Source organism: Protopterus annectens, chromosome 15.part0 (genome assembly GCF_019279795.1).
Source record: "Protopterus annectens isolate FY-2018-M chromosome 15.part0, PAN1.0, whole genome shotgun sequence".
NCBI lineage: Eukaryota > Metazoa > Chordata > Ceratodontiformes > Protopteridae > Protopterus > Protopterus annectens.
This window is the reverse complement of record NC_056749.1, coordinates 393609742-393634896: the sequence shown is the minus strand read 5'-3', so window position 1 is coordinate 393634896 and position 25155 is coordinate 393609742. Positions and strand designations below refer to the sequence as shown.

The 25155-nt window shown below is 36.4% G+C and overlaps 1 protein-coding gene across 1 annotated transcript in view; it reads left to right on the top strand.

Moving 5' to 3' along the window:
- The window catches only part of LOC122789837 (connector enhancer of kinase suppressor of ras 2-like), a 2725661-nt gene that overhangs the window by 2202402 nt on the left and 498104 nt on the right, over positions 1–25155 (top strand). Inside the window, exon 7 of the mRNA XM_044057275.1 lies at positions 15032–15091. Within this exon, the coding sequence (XP_043913210.1) occupies positions 15032–15091 (60 nt within the window). The remainder of the gene's footprint in view (positions 1–15031; positions 15092–25155) is intronic.

The following is a 25155-nucleotide window of genomic DNA, read 5'->3' as shown; positions in this document are numbered from 1 at the left end:
TTAGAAGAGTTTAAATGGATCTTGTGACTTAAAGCACATACTGTAGCACCAGGTTTAAATGGCACTGTGTCTTTAAAACCTGTACTGAAGTGATTACATCAGGAGGTTTAATTAATTAACTAGTTTATTATGTGACTGTTAACCTTTAATATTTAAGTTGTTTGTTTGTTTTGTATGCCTGATAAAACTTATAAGTGAAACTTTTAATGTTGCATATTAAAATTGTATTATTCTGCTGCTGCCTTGGCTCCAGTGATTGTACTATCTTTCTAGTATATTGGATGATAGTAGTGAGCAGTGAAGCAAAAGCAAGATTGTTAAGGAACTCTTTAAACAGTAAAGGTCTGAGGATGGAAACATGGTACACCAGTAGAAACGAGCATACATGTAGGGAAGGCTGACTGCCATTTGACTGTTTGGTGTGGCTTGAAAGGTGGCCAGAGATACAGATTAAAGAGAGAGAGGAGAAGCCAAGGAAAAAAGTGTGTGGAGCAGTTTCAAGTGTGAGACAGTTTCAAATGCTTTGGAAAGATCAAGAAAGATGAAGGAGACACGTTTATTTTGATTTTATTTGCGGTAAAGTGTGAAAAGCTAGCAGGGCTGTAACTGTTCTATGATGATGTCAAAAGCCATGTTGTGTGGGTAAGAAAAGATTGTTACACAGTATGTAATGAAGAATCTGATTGTAGATAAATCTTTCAAGGATTTTAGATAGTATTGAGAGTATAACAGTAGGATTATGAATATTTGACATCTCTGTAGACCTACCGAGTTAAAACAAAAAAACATTGGAACACAGACATGATGTAATGCCTTTTATTGGCACAATGTTAATTTTGCAATTACTCAACCTTTCAAGCTGGCATGAACCCTTAGTCAGGAGTTATTAAGTTACTGATGTTAAATACATTGCTTGAATATCCACTTGTGCCTAGAAAGAGAAGTATATCATTTCTTATTAACTTCCTAAACAAAATCTTGAAAAATGTTAGGGTGGAAAACATGTACCTCATGCTATACCTTAGAGACAGACAAGACAGTGTGTGTGTGTGTGTGTGTGTGTGTGTGTGTGTGTGTGTGTGTGTGTGTGTGTGTGTGTGTGTGTGTGTGTAAGAGAGAGAGAGACTGAAAATGTAGAATATCAAGACATGCTACAAAATCAAAGTTTGGCATGTTACAATACAAAGGTATTACATCACATCTATGTCCCAGTGTCTTTGTGTTTTCTAAGAAAAACGGCTCAGGAAAAATGCCAGCGTCCACAAACAAGTATTTAATAAAATCAATGTCCTTTAAAAACCAATGTTGTGATGGAACAAAAAGTCCAAAATAAGCCAAAAAACAAGAATCAACAAATCCAAGTTAAAGAGAAAGACCATATGCAAAAATCAAGAAAACCTAACAACAAGTAATTTGAGTTAAACACAGTGGTTCAATGTGTTTCATGCATTGCATTCTAGTTATTTTACACTCTACTTCTCAAAAGCGAGAAGTGTATATGTGTATTTCTACAAACCAGGATGTTATATGAATGAGCATTAACATATAAAAACATACAAATGCTAATGTTGAATGTGTTGTCAGTGCCTGTATGTGAAGTACTGAACAGGGCTACAGTTATGTCCCAGATGTATAATAAGTCTAAATGTTAAAAGGGTGCCCATACATGTAACGCTATCGCACTACACCCCCCCCCCCAAACAACAACAATGTATTAAAAGGTGAAAAGCAAGTCACCACTGCTCTGACTCTGAAAGAGTTAACTTGAAGTAACATCTGTCATGTGACTACTTGTGCTGCATTTAAATTCCCTTTGACTTACAGAGTGCATTTATCTGAAGAAGTCTGTTTATATTAACAGACGAAAAGCGCTTTACACTTGGATTTGTTGATTCTTGTTTTTTGGCTTATATTGGACTTTCTTGCATCACAACAGTGGTTTTTAAAGGACATTGATTTTATTAAATACTTGATTGTGGACGCTGGCATTTTTCCTGAGCCATTTTTCTTGTTTTTCACATCAGTTTTTTGTTCTTGGTGGTTGACGTCTTTGTGTTTTCTGTTAGTGGACCAGCACAGCATTTCTGTATTTTATTTTTCTTAAGCCTTAAAGATGTGGAAAGATATAGGATTACTTCCAATATGTATGAACAGTGACTTCAGATGTGGATTGATTGATCAGGATAGAAAAGTGGTTTATCAGCCATCTTTAGGTATTTAGCTGGTGGATTGTCAGCAGCCAGCATGGTTGGTTTAAGTTTGGTAATGAGTTTCTGTATCAATGAGGTTTTAAAGTGAAGGATGGTGGGATGGATGAGGGAGTGGAGGTGTTAGAGAGTGGAGGACGGCGAGTACAGTTGTGTCAGTGCAGCAACTGCACTGATGAAGTATGAGATGAAATAAGCTGTAATTTCATTATGACAGTGGCCAGGGAGGGCACTGGGATGGGAAGATTTATTAGGTTTTCAGAAGTTTATTAACAGATATCCAGAAAGACTTAAAATTGAAGCTATGGGAGTTTTGAAAAGAGTTGGATGTTTTTCAGCTAAAATGAGTTTTACAGAGATTTTGAAGCCATTTTAGGATAGGAATGAGGACTGATTTCTAGTTGTATGCCATAATCTCCAGCCTTTTTCTCAGTGCTATACTACTTATTTTGTTTCCAAAGCACTGTGATGAATTTAGATCTTGCCTTCTGGCTGGTGTAACTACTTTGAGTGTGTTAAGACAGAGCTGAATGCATCAACTGCTTGGTCTGGAAGGCAAGTATTTAAGAGATGACCATTCACAATGTGATATCTGGGATATAAAGGTGGAAGAGTCAACGTTTGTGAATTCCTTGTGCATTTGTAAAAGATATTTTTTGCACATGGTTATGCTGACACTGGGCAAAAGTGGGAGTATGGTCACTTAGAGTGTCTTGGTGAGATCCTAACACGTTATTTTTTTTAATAGTGTTGGTTAAAATTAAAATTGTGTGTGTTATATTTTGAAATGATTTTTGGAATCTGGTTGGTGAAGTACTGAGTTGTTAGAAGCTAAATTGGATGTTAATGGTTGGTAAGGAGCTGTGAATAATATTCTAATCAAATTGATGTCACCAAGCATGAGGATTTCCTGAGTTATGTTAATTCTTAGCCATGATAGAATGTCTCCAATTAGAAAGGGGGTATTGTTAGACATAATTTATAAATAAACTAGACATAGGTATTGTTTATTGGTTAACTTTTAGTAACACCTATAAAAACATACAAGGTATACAGTATGGAGTGAACCACAGAGCATAACAATACAATGATGTGTAAGAAAGTTTTACTAGCACACAACAAAGAAAAGCTTAACTGTTTCATCCACTTGTAAGATAATAAATGGACTTCATCAGAAGTACAGGAAATGTATCACAAGACTTATCATTTCTTTGCTGCCCTTCTGATGGAGTAAGTAGTCTTTCAATATTTGTAAAAGATCACCTTTTACATAGCTTTCACAGTAATGTCCTGCTTCATACACACAATACAGTACTCTCTTTTAGCAGTATCTATATAATACTAAATCAAGATGGCTTTTGCGTATGTGTTGAGGTAAGGTTGTTGGGAATAGTCAAAATATAACAGTTAAAAGTAAGTCATTTTTTGAGTCTCGATTTATTTATTCATCTTAAATGGCTAGAACATGTTCTGATACATGCAAATCTATCTAGTAGGTTGAATCTGTGGAAAATAATTGACAGCACTGTTCCTCGACATTTGAAGGATGTCACCAGACAGGATAGCACTCTTCCTGGATATTTCAAAGACATCATTAGACAGGATGACAATATTCCTGGACATTCTTAGGATGTTACCAGACAGGACAGCACTGTTCCTGGATATTCCAGTTATGTCACTTGACAGGACAAAACTGCTCCTGCACATTCCAGTGATATCATCAGACAGGACAGAGCCTTGTAATATTGGGTCCTATCTAGCATGAATTACTACAGATCTTGTAGAAGGTCATAAAGAATCACTGAGATCATGCATCTGATTACAAGTAGTAGGCCATAAAGAATCATTGAGATCATGCATCTGATTACAAGTAGTAGGCCATAAAGAATCATTGAGATCATGCATCTGATTACAAGTAGTAGGTCATAAAGAATCCTTGAGATCATGCATCTGATTACAAGTAGAATGTCATAAAGAATCCTTGAGATCATGCATCTGATTACAAGTAGTAGGCCATAAAGAATCATTGAGATCATGCATCTGATTACAAGTAGAAGGTCATAAAGAATCCTTGAGAACATGCATCTGATTACAAGTAGTAGGCCATAAAGAATCCTTGAGATCATGCATCTGATTACAAGTAGTAGGTCATAAAGAATCACTGAGATCATGCATCTGATTACAAGTAGTAGGCCATAAAGAATCATTGAGATCATGCATCTGATTACAAGCTGACATCCATGGATATCTAAGCATGTCATAGAATTGGGATAGTTAAAGAAATTGTCCATCGCTGTTGGCAGAAATGTCAGTACTTAATTTTTCTGCTGGGTTATCTAATGGGCTCTAATTCTGTCAGACAAAATGAAGAAATAACAGAAGGACAGGGACAAGCACTATATGTACTGATCCGGTGAGGTGTTACTCAGAGTACAATACACTGACATAGATGGAATGTTTTTCACATACAGATTACAGCCAAAGATACTTTATTGTGTTTTTTTGTTTAATTTTTTGTTTTACCTTTATAAGAAAATATGACAAGTTTTTTATGAGGCAGATTAAAGAATGCTAGACTTAAGAATGCTTTATATATATTAAGTTAAAGGTTATTAGAAACTTTGCTGGAATAGCAACTCTGCATTCTATTGAATTTTAAAGAGAAGAAACTGTATGATGGGTTGATGAACCCACGAGTAAAACACAAAACTCTGCCCCAGGACTCTTATATTGCTTATGAAACCCACCAAAATCCACACTGTAACAGTTTTTCTTTTTCACCATAAAGATTGCATTTTTTTCTTTATGCTTTCTGATCCCAGAAATACAAACCATCAAACCTCCTTAATCGAACTCAAGCTCATCTTTCAGGGCTGTACATGGGATTGTCATTCAGGCTGCCAGGATGTTTTTTGTGTTCTCACTTCAATCCTGACAATGAAGACATTTCTTTTATGGAATAATCCCTCCCTCAGATGGGGAAATGTAAGACCCACATCAGTTTGGATCCACAGTGACTTCCCCTGTGCAAGCATACCTTCCCATGCACTTGCTGGATGAGTTTACTGCCCATTGGTGGTTCGGTGAGATTCAAACATGTGCCCTCAAATCATGAGGTGCCTCCTACCACTGAAGGAGTGTAAAAGTCCATGGCAGGCTGTACATCAGCAGGATGTCCATTCCCCCTGCCAGGTCTATCTAGCACCAGAGCTGCTAATCAAACTCAAGTTTCCTAGGCTATAAGCAGGGCTTTGTCCATGTAAGCTGTAGTGCTGGCAAGCTTGCCTTGATTTTTCCATTTAAAATCAGTAATTAACTATTTCCTAAGCAACTGTGTTTTCTAGGTTAATAGCAATGAAAATGTTATCCTACAGAATGTACCTCCAACATTTGTTGTACCAATCAATCAGAAAATGGCCAGTAATGCACATTATTACAAATGTATCAACTAAGCAAATAAATACATAAATTATTACAAATTACACAATATAATTTTATTTATTTATCAGCATTTGTTTATTGGGAAAGTCCAACTGAGCAGTGCCCTTTTTCAGTGGAGGCCCAGGGAGAAAAGCTCCAATATACAGATACTATGGACGTCATTTAGTTTGCTTCATCATTTACAGCCAGTTTCATTAATAAGCTACAGCTCCATTATTCAGACATCCTGGGCATCAGTTAAATCATTTATAAATAATTAGGATTTAAAGGAGAACCACACCCACAGACTCAAACATGCTTATTTCATCATGGTTTGGTGTTTCCTACATTTTAGCAATACTCTGGGATGATTTACAGGTTTTTAAATATTTTTATAAGTAATTTGTGAGTCTGACCACATGGGGTCTGGCATCTTGAAGTAATTCTGATTGTTTAGTCTGCCTCTAGGTATCCCACAATGCAGTAAGTGTCTGTAAAAAATTACATCAAGCAGGCTTCTTTCTTCCTAAAGATCCTGTTACTGCATTGATTTTACATGCATACACCGATGCCTTTCAATCAGTTAGTTTTAAGTAACATTTTATGCCATTCAGTCACTACTTAAAACAAAAACAGTGCAAATGCTACAGAACAGGCTTTTTACTGCCGCTACTTTTTAGAATGGCTAAACTGCAGTTTTATGTGAAGCCTGAATTGTATTACTTTGACTCATCTCCCATCCCCCTTCACACCTAACTTCCCTAGCTGTCAAAGTGCTAAGGGTAATTTGAGCTGTTACCTACTGTGATTGACAGCTCACAGCAGGATACTTGGCTCATGTACAGTTTCCTTGTTCTAGCCTTTACTTTCTGTATGTGTAGGGGAAAGACCAGAGGAGCTGTGACATCACAGCATGGGTGGGTTTTAGGATGGTAGTGGTGATGTCAGTTTGGGGAGAGAAATGGCCAGAAAACTACATGTATTCAGTGGCCTTGATGACATCAGTGAATTGGAGACTGCAGCACGGTGGGACAAAAGTTTTTTTTTTTTAAAGTGAAACCACCACAGTATAGTAAGGTACTGTTCTAGTGGAGAGAAACATTCAATTTAAAATATTATAAATGCTGTATTGTCGTTTATTCATAACAAGGACATTAAATAGGGAGAAAATACAGAGAAGTTGAGCATTTAAAAATATAAGCCTATTGTTGTCCTTTAAAATAACAGTTTTGTGGTTTGGATATGCTTTTGTTTTTAAATACAGGGAGGTATATGTGGTGCAATATCATCAGTATACATAAATTGTCAAGTTTTACATAAGAATATTTGTTACTATAAACACTTGCTAAAAATCTAGGACACAGGAAGATGAGAAAAAGAATTAGTGCAGCACGAGGAACGGAGGATGGCAAAAGAGGATATTTGAGGTGAGATGACAGAGGAGATTGTACTTGTGATAATAGTACATTACATTTGCACAGCAGAAAGTTACAGCACAAATTCAAATTACTACATTAGTACCAGTTTAACCAGGGGGTTATTTATCAGGTGTCAATTCAGTTGGCATTTAAAATCTTTCAGGTTGTAGACTGTTAAGTTGAGTAGGCTAGTATTCCTACAATGCAGTGTGAATACAGGGAGAATCCTGCACTGTTGTTAGGTTTAGTTATGGAGGGTAATGATTTGACAGCGGAGTGTAGAGGTCACTTAGTAGTTTAAGGCTGAATGATAAAGATGAAAAGATAAGAATTTTTCAAGGTTGTGCAGTAGCTTGAAGATTGTAGCTAATATTCAGAGTACAACAGAGAATTATTTAGCTCGAGACAGCTTACTTGTTTGAGAAATTATCTATTTTATTGGTTGATTGTGAACTTGGCTGCTTTAGTGTAGCATTGTTCAAGTCTGAATGATAGGGAGGAGTTGAGACTGATAGGAATAACAGAAGCATATAATAGGGTGAGGAATAGAAAAGAAGTGTCTTTGTTTTGTCTAGCAGACTCAGTAAGGTAGTGTTTTACTCTGTAGAGTCAGCCTAGCATTTGATGTGTCTTCTTTATGGCTCATTGAAAGTGGACAACAAATCTCAGATGGTTGTCTGTAATTTCACCTAGTAGTTTGATGTCAGATACCAGTTTTATAGTGGTTTTGTTGGATGATAGTATATTAAATGTAGTCTTTTGGGTAGAAAGAGAGACAAAGTTGGGTATGAACAGTAGTAGTTTAGTGGGGTTTTTTTTGTTTTTTTTTTTTTTTAATATAGGAGGAATTGTAGTTGTGCAGCTAAGCTTCTATGGGGGAGAATGATTTTTGGGTGAGCATTTGGAGCATGTTCAGTGACTTAGCAGCACATATTAGAGCTGTGTCATCAGTGTATTTTACTATGGTGGCTTCTTTGGCTGCTGTGTTTAACTAGTCAATAAATCAGTTAAAAAGCTGTCGTACTAGGATGGAACCTTGTGGAACTCCGATGGATATTGGAAGGAAAGCGAAGCAATCATCTTGCCATTTTACTGCTCGAGACCTATTAGTGAGGTGAGAGGCTGTGATAGCCCTTAGGAAGACTGCTTAGTTAGGATAATTTTATGATTATCTGTGTTGAATGCCTTGGATAGATCCAGAAATAGGGCTGAGGTCAAAAGACCTGAGTTTCTACTTTCATTTATTATGTCTGTGAACCTCAGAAGGTGAGTGGTTGTAGTATGACTGGGACTGAATCCATGCTGTAAGGGAGAGAGGAGGTTATGAAAAGTAATCTATGTAATATGCTAAGAGAAAGTACAACCTTACAAGATTTGGGATAAGGATGCCAATATTTTTGTGTGTATGTCTACATCTATCTATGTATCTATCTATATATGTATGTGTGTGTATCTAGATAGATATATGGATAGACAGTTACACATAGGAACCAGACAGACATTTTTTCACTTAGCTCATGCTTATTTTAGGGAAAAGATTTGCTTTCTGGATATGGAGTGACTTTACTAGTATCGTGTATGCCACTTACATGAATTGTAACAACATTCGCCCCAAATTTTAAAGCTGGTGAAGCAAATTGAGTGCGAGATATTAATGACCTACTTCCTGTGGTACATGGTTCTCTCGGCCTTCATCTGCCTTCTCTGTGACCTTGAGCAAGTAACGTAACCCAACAGTGCTTTGATGAAATCAATAATCTGGGCCAGACTCATTAATGGTACCCTGAACTGCATGCTTTGTAACTACCCAACAACATAGTGAAATGATAAATGGTTAGGCTAAGTTGCCTGACATAATCATTTTAAACTTTTTTTTGAAAGAGGTAGAAGTTAAAAAAAAAACATTTTATAGAATAGGTTACTCACTGTCTGTAATTAACAAAGAAGTTGTGCTAGTTAAGAAGGTTAGAACAGACACTGTTAATTACAGACACTGAGTAACCTCTGTAATTAGCAAAGTGTCTACTCTAACCTTCTTAATTAACAAATAAGTTGTGCTAGTTAAGATTAGAGCAGACACTTTTAAGTTTAGGAACTTATTGAAGGATAGCAAAGGTGGTGTTACATGGTAAAAAAGTGGTGATAAGGTGATGTCTGTGAAATTCACAAACTTTCTGGCTATGCAAGGTTTTAGAAATGTTGTTGCAGTTAAATGGGCCATTTTTGCATAGCTTCCCTGATAGGACCAAGTTGTACATAACAGAGAAACAATTCACAATTTGTTAGAGAAATCTTTCAAACCCAGAATTAGCAAAATTTGAATGACAAGTTCCAAGAATAGCAACTAATGTTTTAAGTGGTACAGAGAATTAAGAAGCTGTTAACTATTTTCTGTGGTCCAGTGCTCCAGGGTTCGATTCTTTCAGGATTCATTAGCTAACTGTGCGACTCTGAGCTAGTCACTCAACTAGGCAACCCTACTGGGTTTGGTGTCCAAATTGTCAATGTAGATCAGTGCTCTACCCCAGTTAACAAATGGAAATACAAATAAATAAAATAAAATAAAATAAATGCATGTCAGTTTTTACATATATAAGAAAATGCAGTGATTGCGAATAGCAAATATTTCCTGGATACAGGAGTTGTTGGTTGCACTAGACAGTCTGTAAGCACATGTATGTTGAGTGTCCATAATGACAAATGTGCTTTGATGCAAACATCCATTAAAATGAATATATGTTGTATTCAAATTCTCAGTCTTTGAAGAATGTGTGTGTGTCTGTGTGTGTGTGTGTGTGTGTGTGTGTGTGTGTGTGTGTGTGTGTGTGTGTGTGTATGAAACTGCTCCTGAAGAATTGTTAGATTAGATGAAATATTGACAGTTAAAACTAGATGTCTGTCATTTCCCTGCATTGAATGAAATTGAATAAAACAGGTCACATTTGATTATACATGTTGCCTGGTGTTGTTATCGATGCACAGTCTGGAGAATTCTGTAGACGAGACACTGAAAAGGCTGGGGCATTTTGGTTATTTTATGGAATAAAGTGTGGTTTTAACCATAATTTTGACTTTATTTTTTTGTTACTTTGTTTAAGATGCTAAGTCATGCAACCTTGATTTCGTAAATCTGTTTTGTGGACTCTTTGGAAGTATTAACTACTCCAATGAGCAGCACAAACCAGACTTAAAAGAATTTTCTAATAATGCCATCTGATCTTAGTTTGCCTGAGACCGTGTTTGCCAATAGTAGAATGGGAAACCTGCACTAGTGCCTTCCACTCCAACCGATATGAATGTAACACTGCCAAGAAGGCCAGAGGATGTAGTAGACAGTGTTCTTTTTAGGATTTTATCTGTGTATAAAACCCCTTTTGAAAAGCTTCACTATTTAAACACATGCAACAGTGACCATTTCATTTACAATTAACTTATTCTATTGAAAAATAATGCTTACAGCTGTAGAGGTAAGCAGATCATCAGAGTGCTTTGTGTTCTGAAATGATTTGGGCTTGTCGGGCAGTCTGCAGGGAATAAATATTCTGAAAGCTTTATCAGTCAAGGAGTTGAAAGTTCTGAATTTGAAGACAGGTTTGGCTTACATGAATATCCTATAACAATGAAAAGGAGATTCAGTGTATTCAGGTTATAATTTATAATTTCTACAAGTCTGTTAAGTTTAGCATTTCATTGCAAATATGCAAAGCTGTATAAGATAAAACAGCTGAAGAAAATAAAGTCCAATGTCAGAGAAAGATGTGAGGATTACCCAGAGGGCAAAGAGTACCTGAAAGAAAGCCAAATTACTCAGGAGACATTGAGTATGAATGAAAACAATGAATTAACAGCAAGAGAAGAGAGTTCTACTAAACTAAAACAATTTTTAACTTCAGGTCAGAAACCTCCAAGAAGTTTCTTCAAGTTGGCTAAGCAGCAAATGTAAGAACAAAGTCTTTCCAACAGCACAACAATTGAGAACAGCAGAAAGTGAATCAAAATATCAGGGTGAACAGTCGGTCAGTAAAGGAGAAATGTATAGAGAAGTGACCTTCCAACCTCCAGCAATTCAAATAAAAGAAGTAGCAGTACAAAAAAGAATGATTTTTCTCATTCTGTACTACTGATAATGGCTAATAATCTCCTTGACTGCATGTCTATTAACTATACATGCACCTTTGAAATGCTTTTATAAAGGAAAGAGTTTTCATTTATTCTGGTTGTCACTACTGATGTGGTAAAAGCTGTTAATAAATTGCAGGAATATATTTGCAACTTAAATTTAACTACCTTAAGAATTACGCTCGGATCAGGAATTTTGATTGTAACTGTGAAATCTTTTAAAAATATAAGCACGTTCAATCCTATTTTATTGCCTGAGTAAGCTATATTCTAATCAATATGTAAGAAAGAGATTGGTGAAATTCTTCAATCAGTATGTAAGAAAGAGATTGGTGAAATTCTAGAAGTGTATTATAAAAGCTGCTTTTATAACATGCAGTTCAGCGAAAGGCAAGCATTCTATAACTTGTGTGCTAATAAAGACATTAAGATTTTAAACTTAACAAAGGAAGGGCAATAGTGATTATAGAAAGAGAGGATTGCTACATAAAACTGCTCTGATATGTTTTTGAGCAAAGATGAATATCAACAGTTATTTTTAATTTTTTGTTTAAAACAAAAAATGAAAAAAAAAGATGTTAAAAAAGCATACAAGTTCACTTATTTGAGCATAGAGGAATGATTTCTCTAGGGCATGATTAACTCTTTGGTAGCAGAATACCTGAGAATAGGTAATGCAGATGCAAGAATTACTTTTGGTTTGCATAAAATATGATATGCCCCCCAATAAGACCAATTGTAGCCAGCAAAGAAAGTACAACGTGATCCATGAACATATATTTTAAGAGGAATGTAAAGCAAACAATTTGTAAATGTCAGTCTTTTATTCTGTACTCATTTCCTTTTATATGAATGATAAAAATACTAATGTGTCACGTGATGATGTGGCACTGACTGTAGATATCAACTCTTTGTATTTTGTGATGCTGAGATACAGAGGCTTATAGACAGTGGCTACAGTGTTCTTGGAAGATGACATTTTCTCCTTCAAAGTTTGACTTTTAACTGAAATTCTTATTATTGTATTATGTAACATTTTGGAATTTGAGGCCAGGTATTTTAAGCATTCCATATTTATGGCTATGGGGGAAATAATGGCCTTCTTGCTATGCTGACTAGTATATGGCAACTAGGGAAAAGGTTCATGTTTATGATTCACCTTTTATGAGAAAGATCAAATGTTTTAAGTTCTTTTTGATGCAGAACATCAAAGAAAAGCAGTGTGAGAGTTTATATATGAAAAAGGTAGACAATTATGTACAGGTTCCACACAGTTATGATACAAAGAGAAGTTGGTCTTTGGCATTTCACTGTCAAAATCTGAAAAGAGATTTATACAAGTCTATACAAATGTTTCATGTAACAGTTACTTAAATTATAAAAGCATATACCCCAAATAGTTAAAACAGAACATAGTTCACCTGACATAATTAGATGAAATTTTTTTCAAGGAAACTGAAGGTTTAAAAATATATGTTTATACAAGAGGTTACACACTATTTGCAATTAATAGAGAAGAGAAAGTTGTCGCCTCACAGTTAGAAGTTGCCCGTTCGATTCTCAGTTAGAGCGTCTTCTGTATGGTGATATGCGTAAATGGGCGTTTCTTCGTTGAAGGTTGTGTGTTAGGCCCGGCAAGCTAGCACGTAAAAATCTACTGCCAATCATTAGCGGACCAGAGTTCCGCTGTGGCGACCCCTAATCGGGAAAAGCCGAAAGAGACAAACAAAGAGAAGAGAAAGTCAAAAAGGGTAGTGTTTTTCATTTGGATTATATATATTAGGAATGGTAAGATATTTGAAAAAGAGTCAATATCAAAGTCCAATAAATCACTTTCAATTTATTTTAAATGAGCCAGTAGTAAAAAAAGTAAAAGCTAGATGGCAAAGATTTGGTAAGGCTGAGCTCTCAGTGTAACGATAGGAACAGATTTTCCTAATGACTAAATTACCTCCGAGGCATGCAGATTAGAATATTCATTTGAAAATGCCTGCTCATATATAATCATATGTTAGCTAGAGTGCATAGGATGTTTTGGGGCTAGAGTTTCAGCTGGTGGAAATGGGATTCAGTGCAGGTAGGCAATTGGCTCCTTGTGTTCTGGACATATCCAGGCATAAACACTTTCTAGAGAGATGTCGGATATAATTCAGGAAGTGGTGGGAATACATCAGAGGTTTATTTTGTTGGGCCAGTGGCTGCAGCAGCAACAAATGGACCATATGAAATATATTTTAGACGTGTGCTGCTGAAGCTGGTTCAGTCATTCTGGTTAGTAGCAAAAAAGCTATAACACATCATTGCAACTCTAGGTGCTACTCAATGTGCATGAGTTAAAGAGGTAATTTATTTATTAGTTTTTCCCCATGCTGCCTGCTCCCTGCAATTTGCTGACCTATTCATTCCCCTCAGGGAGAGAGCCATTCCCAGACCATTCATTCTCTGAGAGCTAAAAGATGATCGCAAAGTTATTCTGTCAGCCATCAGGCTTGTTTTTCTGCTTTTATTTCTAACCCCACCCCATGCATGATGATGTGAGCACTTGCATCAGCAAATAAAGCCTAGCTCTGTACTTCCCCAGCATATGTGTGCTTCCACACACATGCTGCAGAGGGCAATCATCTCCAGCTTAACTGGCCCAACCTCTATGGTCCTATTTATTGCCTGCCAGCCTTTGATGTGGGATGGAGGTGATTGGTCGGAGAGAATCATTATCCCCCTGAATGACTGAACCAGCTTCAGCAGCACTTGTCTACCATCCTCCATCCTCTAACCAGATGTTCCAGTGCCTGAGCCATTAGTTAAACTCAAGTAATCTGGGTCATAGTTGAGGCTTCATGCTTCTATGCGACACAGCCAAGGATATAAGAACATCATTAATGGAGCTTACCTATATGGAATAAATTAATATGAATAGATGACAAAGGAAGTGTTTTTGGAATAAATGGTGTACTTGGTTGCAATATCTTATCAAATCAGTGTGGAGTAGGAATACAGGTAGTTTACTTTCCCTTGATAGGTAATAAAAATTGGCAGAGAAGTGGAGCCACAACCTGCTCTGTCCTTTTTTGTTATATTGCATTGTATAGTACTACATTTGGTAGTGTTGTCGCCTCACAGTAAGACGCTGTCCGATTCGACTCTCAGCTAGACCATCTTCTGCGTGGAGACATGCGTGAATGGGCGTACCTTCGTTGAAGGTTGTGCATCAAGGCTGGCAACTCGGCACGTAAAAATCAACTGCCAATCATTAGCGGACCAGAGTTTCGCTGTGGCGACCCCTAACCGGGAAAAGCCGAAAGACACAACAACAACAACAACATTCCTTTATTTAATATATTTTATCTTTGTGAAGTAATGGGTCTAAAATGATTACCTGCAAAGCTTGCGACATATAATTAATTTAAAGTTAATGGAGATGAACATAGTCTGTGTTGTTTTTCAGTTTTTAGCTACACCTGTAATTTTGTAGAAGTTTGATTGCTGTATGCAAATGCGTTTGGTTGATTTTATTTTGTACTTAAACTGTTGCAGTGATAGCTTATTGCTATTAATTCTGTTCAATAAGATTTTACTAGTTATCTCAAAGTAATACTGAACAGCACAAACCCTGTATGAATACCTGGAAATAAATATGGACTCGTACTAAGAAATGTTTAGACTGCAGCTTGATGATGAAGCCATTTCTCTCACTCATTGCTGCAGAAAGTAATTGTATGACATGAATGATTGGTCAAGAGATACATTAGGCAAATATTCAACAAAACCATAACAGAGCTTAGAGCAAACAAATGCAGAACTGAAACTTTGCTGGCAGTGAAATATGCAGCATCTATGATCATTAACAATTTCTCTTTCACTCTCTAGGGAATGTACATTAAGTCAACATATGATGGACTGCATGTCATCACAGGAACAACAGAAAATGTAAGTCTGCTTTTAAAACACGTATTTGTGCAGCATTTCTGTTCAACTAAACAATAAATAATGTTGTTTGGGATATATATTTTTAATCTGTTTTTTCTGCTTTCAGCTTTTACAGAACTGCATTTAGTCACGGAGATCATGTTTGTCAAGGCCCAAAGAACCCAGAACTTTAGGGATTAGGAGTAGCTTGTAGTCTGCAGTATGCAGCATGCAGCACCATTAATGATTTTAGTGATATGAAAGCATGCAAATCACAAACATATCATTTCTGTTTGGTGGTGCAAAAAACACTGGGCACTCTATTGTGTGCTACCATTTCACCACTACTTTAGTTCCCTGAGTGAGTGTGTGTTACATGTAATATAATAATTTAATGTTTTATATATATATATATATATATATATATATATATATATATATATATATATATATATATTTATATATGGAGTCACTTTACATGCTTGAAATGCTAAAATGTTGGATTTTAGAATTGTGAGCCTGTAAAGTATAATGGACGGAAACCGCAAACCCGGAAGTGTTGAAAAGATTATGTTGAAACCGTGGTATGGATAGCGCGTTAGGTAAGTGTACTGTATTTGAGGTTTTGGGGAGGGTTTGTGTGCTTTGGGGTGTTTGAGGTGTGGGTTAGGGTAGGTGTTTTGCAGTGTGAATGTGTTAGTGTTGGGAGTGCTGGTGTTTGTGTGTATGTGATGTGTGTTTGTGCTGGGTGCTATGGAATGTGTGATGCTGGGTTGTGTGTGTTTTGGAGTGTTGTGCGACCTCAGAGTTAGTATATATAAGTAGGGGGGGTGGAGGGCGTAGCCCCCCCACATGGGGGTGCAGAGGGGCTTGCCCCCCTGCATATATTAAGGGTAGGTGTGTGTATGTGTTTGGTTGTGTGCGTGTGTGTTAAGTTTATTGCAGGGAATTGTTGGGAGGTAAGTACGCTGGTGTATGTATGTGTTTTGTTGTGTGTGATGTGTCTTTGATGGGAGTTTGTAGATTTGTGGTTTTGTGTTTCGCATTTGTGCATGTTTGGCATTTAGAGGATTCGACTTTATAGTTTCATGATACTGAATTTCGATAATTCAGTATTTCGATGCTATAAAGTGAATCCATATATGTATATATGTATATATATATATATATATATATATATATATATATATATATATATATATATATATATATATATATATATATATATATATATATATATATATATATATATATATATATATATATAAAATATATATATATATATATATATATAAAATATATATATATATAAAAAATATATATTTTATATATATATATATATGTATACACACACATATACATATACATGAGTGTGTGTGTGTGTGTGTGTGTGTGTGTGTGTGTGTGTGTGTGTGTGTGTGTGTGTGTGTGTGTGTAGTTTTATATATATATATATCTATATATATATATATATATATATATATGTATATATATATATATATATATATATATATATATATATGGGTCTAGGACACATGCTCAACTAGCATATGTCCGAATCACTAAACATCGAACACACATACACGAAAGGGCTTGACATCAAAAAGCGCTTCCGTGTATGTGCAGTTCAAAAAAAAATTTATTTTCTGCAGGGGGGCTTCTCCCGCCTGAACCCCCACACCCCCCACTTTATTATTCTCAATCCGAGATCGCACTACAATGGGGAAAAGGGAATTTTACCATACCCACACTGCAGTCCAATCTATGAAACAGGCACACATACATGGAAGCGCTTGTCGATGTTAAGCGCTTTCGTGTATGTGGGTTCGATGTTTTGTGATTCGGACATATGCTACTCTAGCATGTGTCTGGATCCCATATATATATATTCACACACACACATGTACCCACACACACAGATATATATATATATATATATATTTATAAAAAAACATACACATGTATACACAGACTTGCATGTGTGAATATGCACACATGTATGCATGCACGTGTGTATGTGTATATATGCATATATTAAGAACAGGCTTATTAACAGAAGAATCAAAAATCTAGATCACATAAATTTCTAAAATAAACTTTCCAGAATTTTGTACACTATTTACAGCACTTTTCTTCATGTTTACTATCTCACAATTCCTCTAGCAAGCAGGCTGCATTACACAAAAATAGCTGCAGACCTTGACAGGCCTTCTTTTCAGTACCACAAACAAAATATTTGCTTGAATGTGACTCAGCCCCCTCTGAACTGTCTAACTTCAGAAGCCACAATTCCTCTGTCACAGCCCACTGCATTGACCTACAGTACATCTGTGACTGAGGAACCAGCTTTTTGTCATTAGCCTTCTAGACTCTATCAATCTTAATTTGCAATTGACTTTTCATTATTCTCACTAATATAATTAGATTGCTGAAGTACATTATAAATGCAAAACATTTCAAAGCCTTATATTCCATTCCCCAGAAAATAGATTTTACTCTATCTATCTATATATATATATATATATATATATATATATATATATATATATACATATATATGTATATATATATATATATATATATATATATATATATATACATATATATGTATATTTCTAACTATTTATTTATCTACATACACACACACACACACACACACACACACACACACACACACATGGTATATACATGAAATGTGTCTGTGCTATCCTTATGTTTTATTCATTTACATGTTTACTGTCATAAGCAGTTAGAACCACAAAGCTTCATACAATGCTAACACCAGCAGTGGTCAAACATTTAAGAATATGTTTCTGCAGGGGAGCAAGCTCCACTTAACATCAATTTTTGGGCTTTATTTTTCCCGCCCCCATCATAACTTTCCATTTGAATTTAATGTTCCTTACTCTCTGATTGTGCCACATTCAGCATCCTCAGGAGGGGACATTAGTTTTTATTGTCATGTGTGGAGTAAACACTTATGACAACCCCAAAATAAAAGAAGAGTAAAACCGTAGAAATATAAAAATCCATGACCCTACTAGCTAACCTAGAGTAACACCGTAGAAATATAAAAATCCATGACCCTACTAGCTTACCTAGAGTAACACCGTAGAAATATAAAAATCCATGACCCTACTAGCTTACCTAGAGTAACACCGTAGAAATATAAAAATCCATGACCCTACTAGCTTACCTAGAGTAACACCGTAGAAATATAAAAATCCACGACCCTACTAGCTTACCTACAGGTTGTTGAACCATTGCTGGAGGAGGAACTGTAGTTCAAACGTGTACTGTTGCTTTGAGTTTTATCACAATGTGCTGCATTTTATAAGGTCATAGAGCATTTTTCAAGGGTTTTCTCCTTTTCACCACTGTGGTATGACTGGTGTTGATATATATAATTCAAAGATGTATGTGCTACCACATGGGTTGACCCCTGCAAAAAAAAAACAAAAAAAAACTGTGTTTTATTTTTTGACTCAGTGTTTTAGGTATTTCATTTTCAGTACATGCTAAGTAAAGAAAAGCATGCTTTGACTGCACCTGTCGCACTAGTTGAGTCTGAGTGGATGGGGTTTCACCTCGTTGGTTTTAACTTGCTAATGCTCATTTCAGCAGTCAGTGTTTGCTGATAAAATGAATGCCAGTTTGAGTCCTACTTGTGTCCCAGAAGTACTGTGGTGTGTGAGCTCTTTCCTCTTCTCTTTACTGACATAACTGTGGAGTATGTATGCAAGCTGCATATGGAGCAAAGTCTCTACACGTATGGTAAAGGGGAGCTTACACCCCCCACACACACCAATATGTTTGTTTTTTCAGTAACTTTGTTTTCGAGTTAAAGACCCGGCTTTTTTCTATTATTCTATTTTATCTTGTTTTTTTGTTCTTATTGTTATACATGCATTTGAAATTTCAATGACTTGAAACTTGGACAGGTATAGTAGAGCTATAAAAATCAGTGTACCCTTCTCCTAAACAAATATGTCTCTATAGTTTCAAGAAACATATATATTAAACTGCAACTCAGTAATAGAAAGAATATCTAGTCACCTGCTGAAGTCATACTGCTATATACACATCCTGAACTTTGGGGCAAATACAAAAGGCTGGATTACATTCAGCAATAGCATTATATCCAGCCGATACACTCTTTTACATTCAAAGCCGCTGCACGCCAAGTCCATTTATAAAATGCCACTGCACACTAAATCCATTTATAAAAAGCCACTGCACATTAAGTCAATTTATATAAATCCACTGCATACTAAGTCCATTTATAAAATGCCACTGCACACCAAGCCCATTTATAAAATGCCACTGCACACTAAATCCATTTATAAAAACCACTGCACACTAAGTCCATTTATAAAATGCCACTGCACACTAAATCCATTTATAAAAAGCCACTGCACACTAAGTCCATTTATAAAATGCCACTGCACACTAAGTCCATTTATAAAATGTCACTGCATACCAAGTCCATTTATATAAAGCCACTGCACACTAAGTCCATTTATAAAATGCCACTGCACACTAAGTCCATTTATAAAATGCCACTGCATACTAAGTCCATTTATAAAATACCACTGCATACCAAGTCCATTTATATAAAGCCACTGCATACTAAGTCCATTTATAAAATGCCACTGCATACTAAGTCCATTTATATAAAGCCACTGCATAGTAAGTCCATTTATAACATGCCACTGCACACCAAGCCCATTCATAAAATGCCACTGCACACTAAATCCGTTTATAAAAACCACTGCACACTAAGTCCCTTTATAAAATGCCACTGCATACTAAGTCTATTTATAAAATGCCACTACATACCAAGTCCATTTATATAAAGCCACTGCACACTAAGTTTATTTATAAAATGCCACTGCACACCAAGTCCATTTATAAAATGCCACTGCCCACTAAGTCCATTTATATAAAGCCACTGCACACTAAGTCCATTTATATAAAGCCACTACACACCAAGTCCATTTAGAAAAAGTCACTGCACATCGTCCATTTATAAAATGCCACTACACACCAAGTGCATTTATAAAATGCCACTGTGTGCCAAATCCATTAATAAAAAGCCACTGCACACAAAGTCCATTTATAAAATGCCACTGCATGCCAAATGCATTTATAAAAAGCCACTGCAGACTAAGTCCATTTATAAAATGCCACTGCATACTGTCCATTTAAAAAATGCCACTGCACACCAAGTCCATTTATAAAATGCCACTGTACACCAAGTCAATTTATAAAATGCCACTGCATGCCAAGTCCATTTATAAAATGCCACTGCATGCCAAGTCCATTTATAAAATGCCACTGCCTGCCAAATGCATTTATAAAATGTTTCTAAACATAAAATAAGCATTAATAACACAGTGTTAAAGTGGAAATAAAATTAAAGTTCAAATGTTAACTATAGGCTCCCACATAGTCAGACTCAGATGCAGCCTCTCATGGATTTGTTATTGGGAGGAAAAATACTCAGTAAACATGTACTAACAGACCTAATCTGTGTTCAAGTAATTTCATGCCCATTCTTGTCCAGAATGATAGCTTTGACTGCAGCCTCTCATTTCTGTATCAGATGAAGCTAAGCCTGGTATAAGATCAAGCGTATGAAATGCAGAGATAACTTCAACCTTGTCAGATTCCCTAGACTGTAGCATAAACCCATTTCCAGTATGGTGAGTGGTCTGAGCCAGTTCCTGTTGGGATCTTAAACTGGAAAACAGATGTATTTCAGTGGTGAAGGTCTAACCTTTTCTCTTGATGGAACTTGAATTGAGTGGTGAACCTGACCGGTATGATTCTTTATTATCCTAAAACTTATCTCTTTCCCCAGTGGTTGTAGTTATTACTACATAGCTTTAGCCAAATTTCTTTAAGGTTTCACATGCTTATACATCTTCTGGGTTATCAGATGTGCTTTGTCATCCCTTTGTGTGTTTTATTACTATAGGTGGGATGAGCAACTAGCAGGTGGTGTGTAGACCTATAAGTTTTTTAATGACTGAAACCATGTTCTTCATATTACTGAACAATGCATTTCTGTAGTATGAGATGATCAAAACAACCCCCCAACATGCACACACACACACAAACACACACACACACACACACACACACACACACACACACACACACACACACACACACACACACACACACAATTCTAAACTTGTTCCCATTCTTTTGCCATCCTGAGTATGAACTTGTGGTCATTATAATCCAAAAGACATAGTATAAAGTGTCTTGTCAGAATGACTTGAATTTGATGTCACATGATGCATGTTCTTTCTTTCATACAGGTAACACTGAGGTTTAAGGATTGAGTAGGCTGTCTCCATCTGAATGATACCACTTAGCCCCTTCCTTTTCCTTGGGAGAATGATGATCTTGATATTTTTACATCTGCTTTGATTCTTACGATCATCTAGTTTTAGTTCCATCTGATCGGTGACTTGCTGAAGGCTGATAATTTGTTGAGAGTGGGAGATGACCCTGGGCTTCTGGTCCTGGAGCTCTCTCTGCTGATTTAATCAGGCTGAAATTATACCTGGATTGACTTCTTGTTTATTGCTGTCTAAGGTAGGGCTACATTATCTTTCAGTATTACTTATCAAATAGACTGAGACAGAGCAGGATCATGGTCAGATTGGGCCCTAGGCAGAATAATAGATCGGGGCATCCCAGACCAGCTCTCCTGCAGCAACCACCACTCTCCCCCACAGCCATTTCAATGTTTCCTTACTTGATTATTTCTCCTTAGTTACCACAAACACTATTCAAACCTATCAGTGTGCATACTGCTTTCTTATTTACTTCTGCAGTGATTACAGATATTAAAATAGAATAGCACAAACATTGATAGTCATTTGCCAAAAAAAAAATACAGTCGCACAATGAAAACACTTAGCATGAGCAGTAAATTCTCTGCCCTTGAAACTCATGTTCATTGAAATGGCATTAAAGCCCACATTCAAAGAAAATGCATCTCGCCGGTGGAGGATTGCGTTTACCTTTGTGCTGTTTTCAAACCATAGGCTCCTTGCACACATTTATAGGGTCATGCATACATGTACGTGTTCTTTGATTCACCTTTCTGACTGTATTAAATTATATGCCTTGTATAATATAGCACCACTTGTTAGAATGGTGTTGGAAATTTGTAGTTATGAACATTCTTCTAGTAAGTAATGAAACAAAATGTATGAACCAATAATGGCAAAACTACCCATTTCAGAAAATTTCAGCCATAAAAGGCCACTCAGATGTCTGTCATTACAATCCACAAATAGTGGTCAATAAGCACAACAATCTCCGCAGAAGTAAAAGTCATCCAAATAATTCCACATTAAAGAAATCTTTAACTAATGAAGATGCTGCTACTGGCAATCAACTTTACATTTCAGTGTTTCATCTAAAACTTCTGCCGTTGAAGAATTAATTGCCTATGTTAAATTAAAAAAAATGTTAACCTGGTAATATTGCAGTATGGAATGACTAACAAACCAATAACAGGTTCATAGTTACTAGGCATCTCATACAAAGGAAGACACACTTATGAGTGTGGAACACCTATCCCCCCTTTAAAATGCACCAAATAATCAGCAACCAAAAGGGGACTACAATATCAGCACCCCATCGACATGGTATGTGAACAGAATCCACAGCCCGCTTTACCAACGGCAGTTATGCTACTAATGCTGCTTTCAAATTCTACAGCTCAAACAGTGACTGCCATTTGCTAAACAAAATTAGTTGCACCATTGAAAACAGACTTAGTATGAGCAACAGTAAACTTCTCTTCCTTAGAAACACACAATTCCATGAAAAAGAACTGAAATTCCTAATCTCTTGAAAATGCACTGAAACTGATAATTCCCTGAAAATTTACTGAAATTCAGACTCAAAATTCTTTCAGCAGTCTGGTAGTCGGTCTAGAGGCTTTGAGCTCTTGTCTCCACTGAAGCTCACAATTCCTTCAGCAGTCTGGTAGTTGGTCTAGAGGATTCGGGCTTTTGTCTCCCGTAACCAAGTTGTAGGGTCAAGCCTGAAAAAGTTAATTGACTAACCTGCCCACCCCCCTATCTAGGTCATTGCATACCATAGCTCCATACCTCTCAGCCTCTTAGTATAACAAATCTGGACAAAGGCTAATATAATGGGGGGGGGGGGCAAAGGCCCAAAAATAGGGACAGATTTTAAATATTGCTCTTATAGACTTAGAAAGCTGCTGGAATAACAGCTTTTGTCTTAACATGCATTTTCTGAAGGAAATGGAGTCTGAAACTCAAATGTATGGCATTATTTAGTTATTTCAATCCTCTGTGATTTGCCAGCAAACCACAAATTTTATGAGAGATAGGCCAAAATTATGAGGCATAAATCTATGCCTGGACAGTTGAGAGGTATGTTATCTCTCAACCTCTTAGTACAAGAAATCTGGACAACGTCTGAAATAATAGGGATGCTATAGCCCAAAAACAGGGATAGATTTTAAATATTGCTCTTTTTAACTTAGAAATTTGCTAGAATAACAGGATTTGTGTTCACATGTACTGATAGCCATTTGCTAAACAAACAATACAGTCGCACAATGAAAACACTTAGCATGAACAGTAAACTTCTCTGCCCTTGAAACTCATGTTCATTGAAATGGCATCAAACCTGCATTCAAAGAAAATGCATCTGGCCAGTGGTGGATTAAGTTTACCTTTGGGCTATTTTCAAACCATAGGCTCCTTGCACACATTTATAGGGCCATGGACATGTTCTTTGATTCACCTTCCTGATTGTATCAGTCTGTGAAGTCTGAAACTCATATATGTCATTATTTAGTGACTTCAGTCCTCTGTGATTTGCCAGAAAGCCACATATTTTATGATAAATAGACCGAATCTATGAATCTAAATCTGGACAATTAAGAGGTATGTTAAAACATACACACACACACACACACACACACACACACACACACACACACACACACACACACAAACGCACACACACACACACACAAAAACCCTACCTTCTGTCTGCTCTCACACAACACACACATGCACATACACCTACTCTCACACAGAAAGACACACACACACACACACACACACACACACACACACACACACACACACACACACACACACACACACACACACACACACACACACACACACACACACACACACACACACTTACCCCCTCTCAGAGGAACGCATGGTTCTCCTTAAAGGAGAAGACACTGACACCACAGATGTAAACACAATCTGCACTCGCTAGTGGAACTTTCATTTTTATTTATTTATTTAGTTTTAATTCTTACTCAGTGATGCCTTCTGGCCAGAGTGTGCCCTCCTGCCACCCTAGCCACTGGGCCCTAGACAACTGCCTATGTTGCCTAGTGCTGGATCTGGCTCTAGACTGAGAAATGTCTTCCCACCATGGTCAGTTAGAAGCATAGAATTACAAGTAAAAAAAAAAACTTTCTCAGCCTTTGGTGTGATACAAATGAAAATGACCAATTCAAATCTTACCAGTAACAGAAGAAGAGTAAGTATCAGTGAATATTAACAGTTTGTTAATACAAATTTTATCATGAGTCATTCCCTGCCATTTAACAAAGCAAATTAATTTAGTGCTATCTCAGGCACATCCAACCAGCAGTACATTTAAGGCCTACTTTTAGATAAGATTATTTGTAGTATTGTGTATATTCCCTACTTTTATGCTTCATTATTGATTTTCTGATTTTTTTGTGTTGCACATTCATATATACACTATGTTCTCTAGTGAAACATTTTTGTTAATACCCTTCAGGCAGCACAGTGTGAATTCTTTTATTAGAAACAGAAGCAAATTATTGTTTTTGGTCAACAGACTTTGGTATTCATTGATTTAGAAGTAATGCGTTTCATAAATAAGAAGCAACAAGGGGTAATACACTGGAAGGAATAGTGTCATTTTTGTAACTTTATGCAAATGAACCATATCTGTCAAACTGTAGTAAATAAAATCTGGGCAAAGACTGAAATAATGGGAAGGCAAAGGCCCAAAAAAGAGCA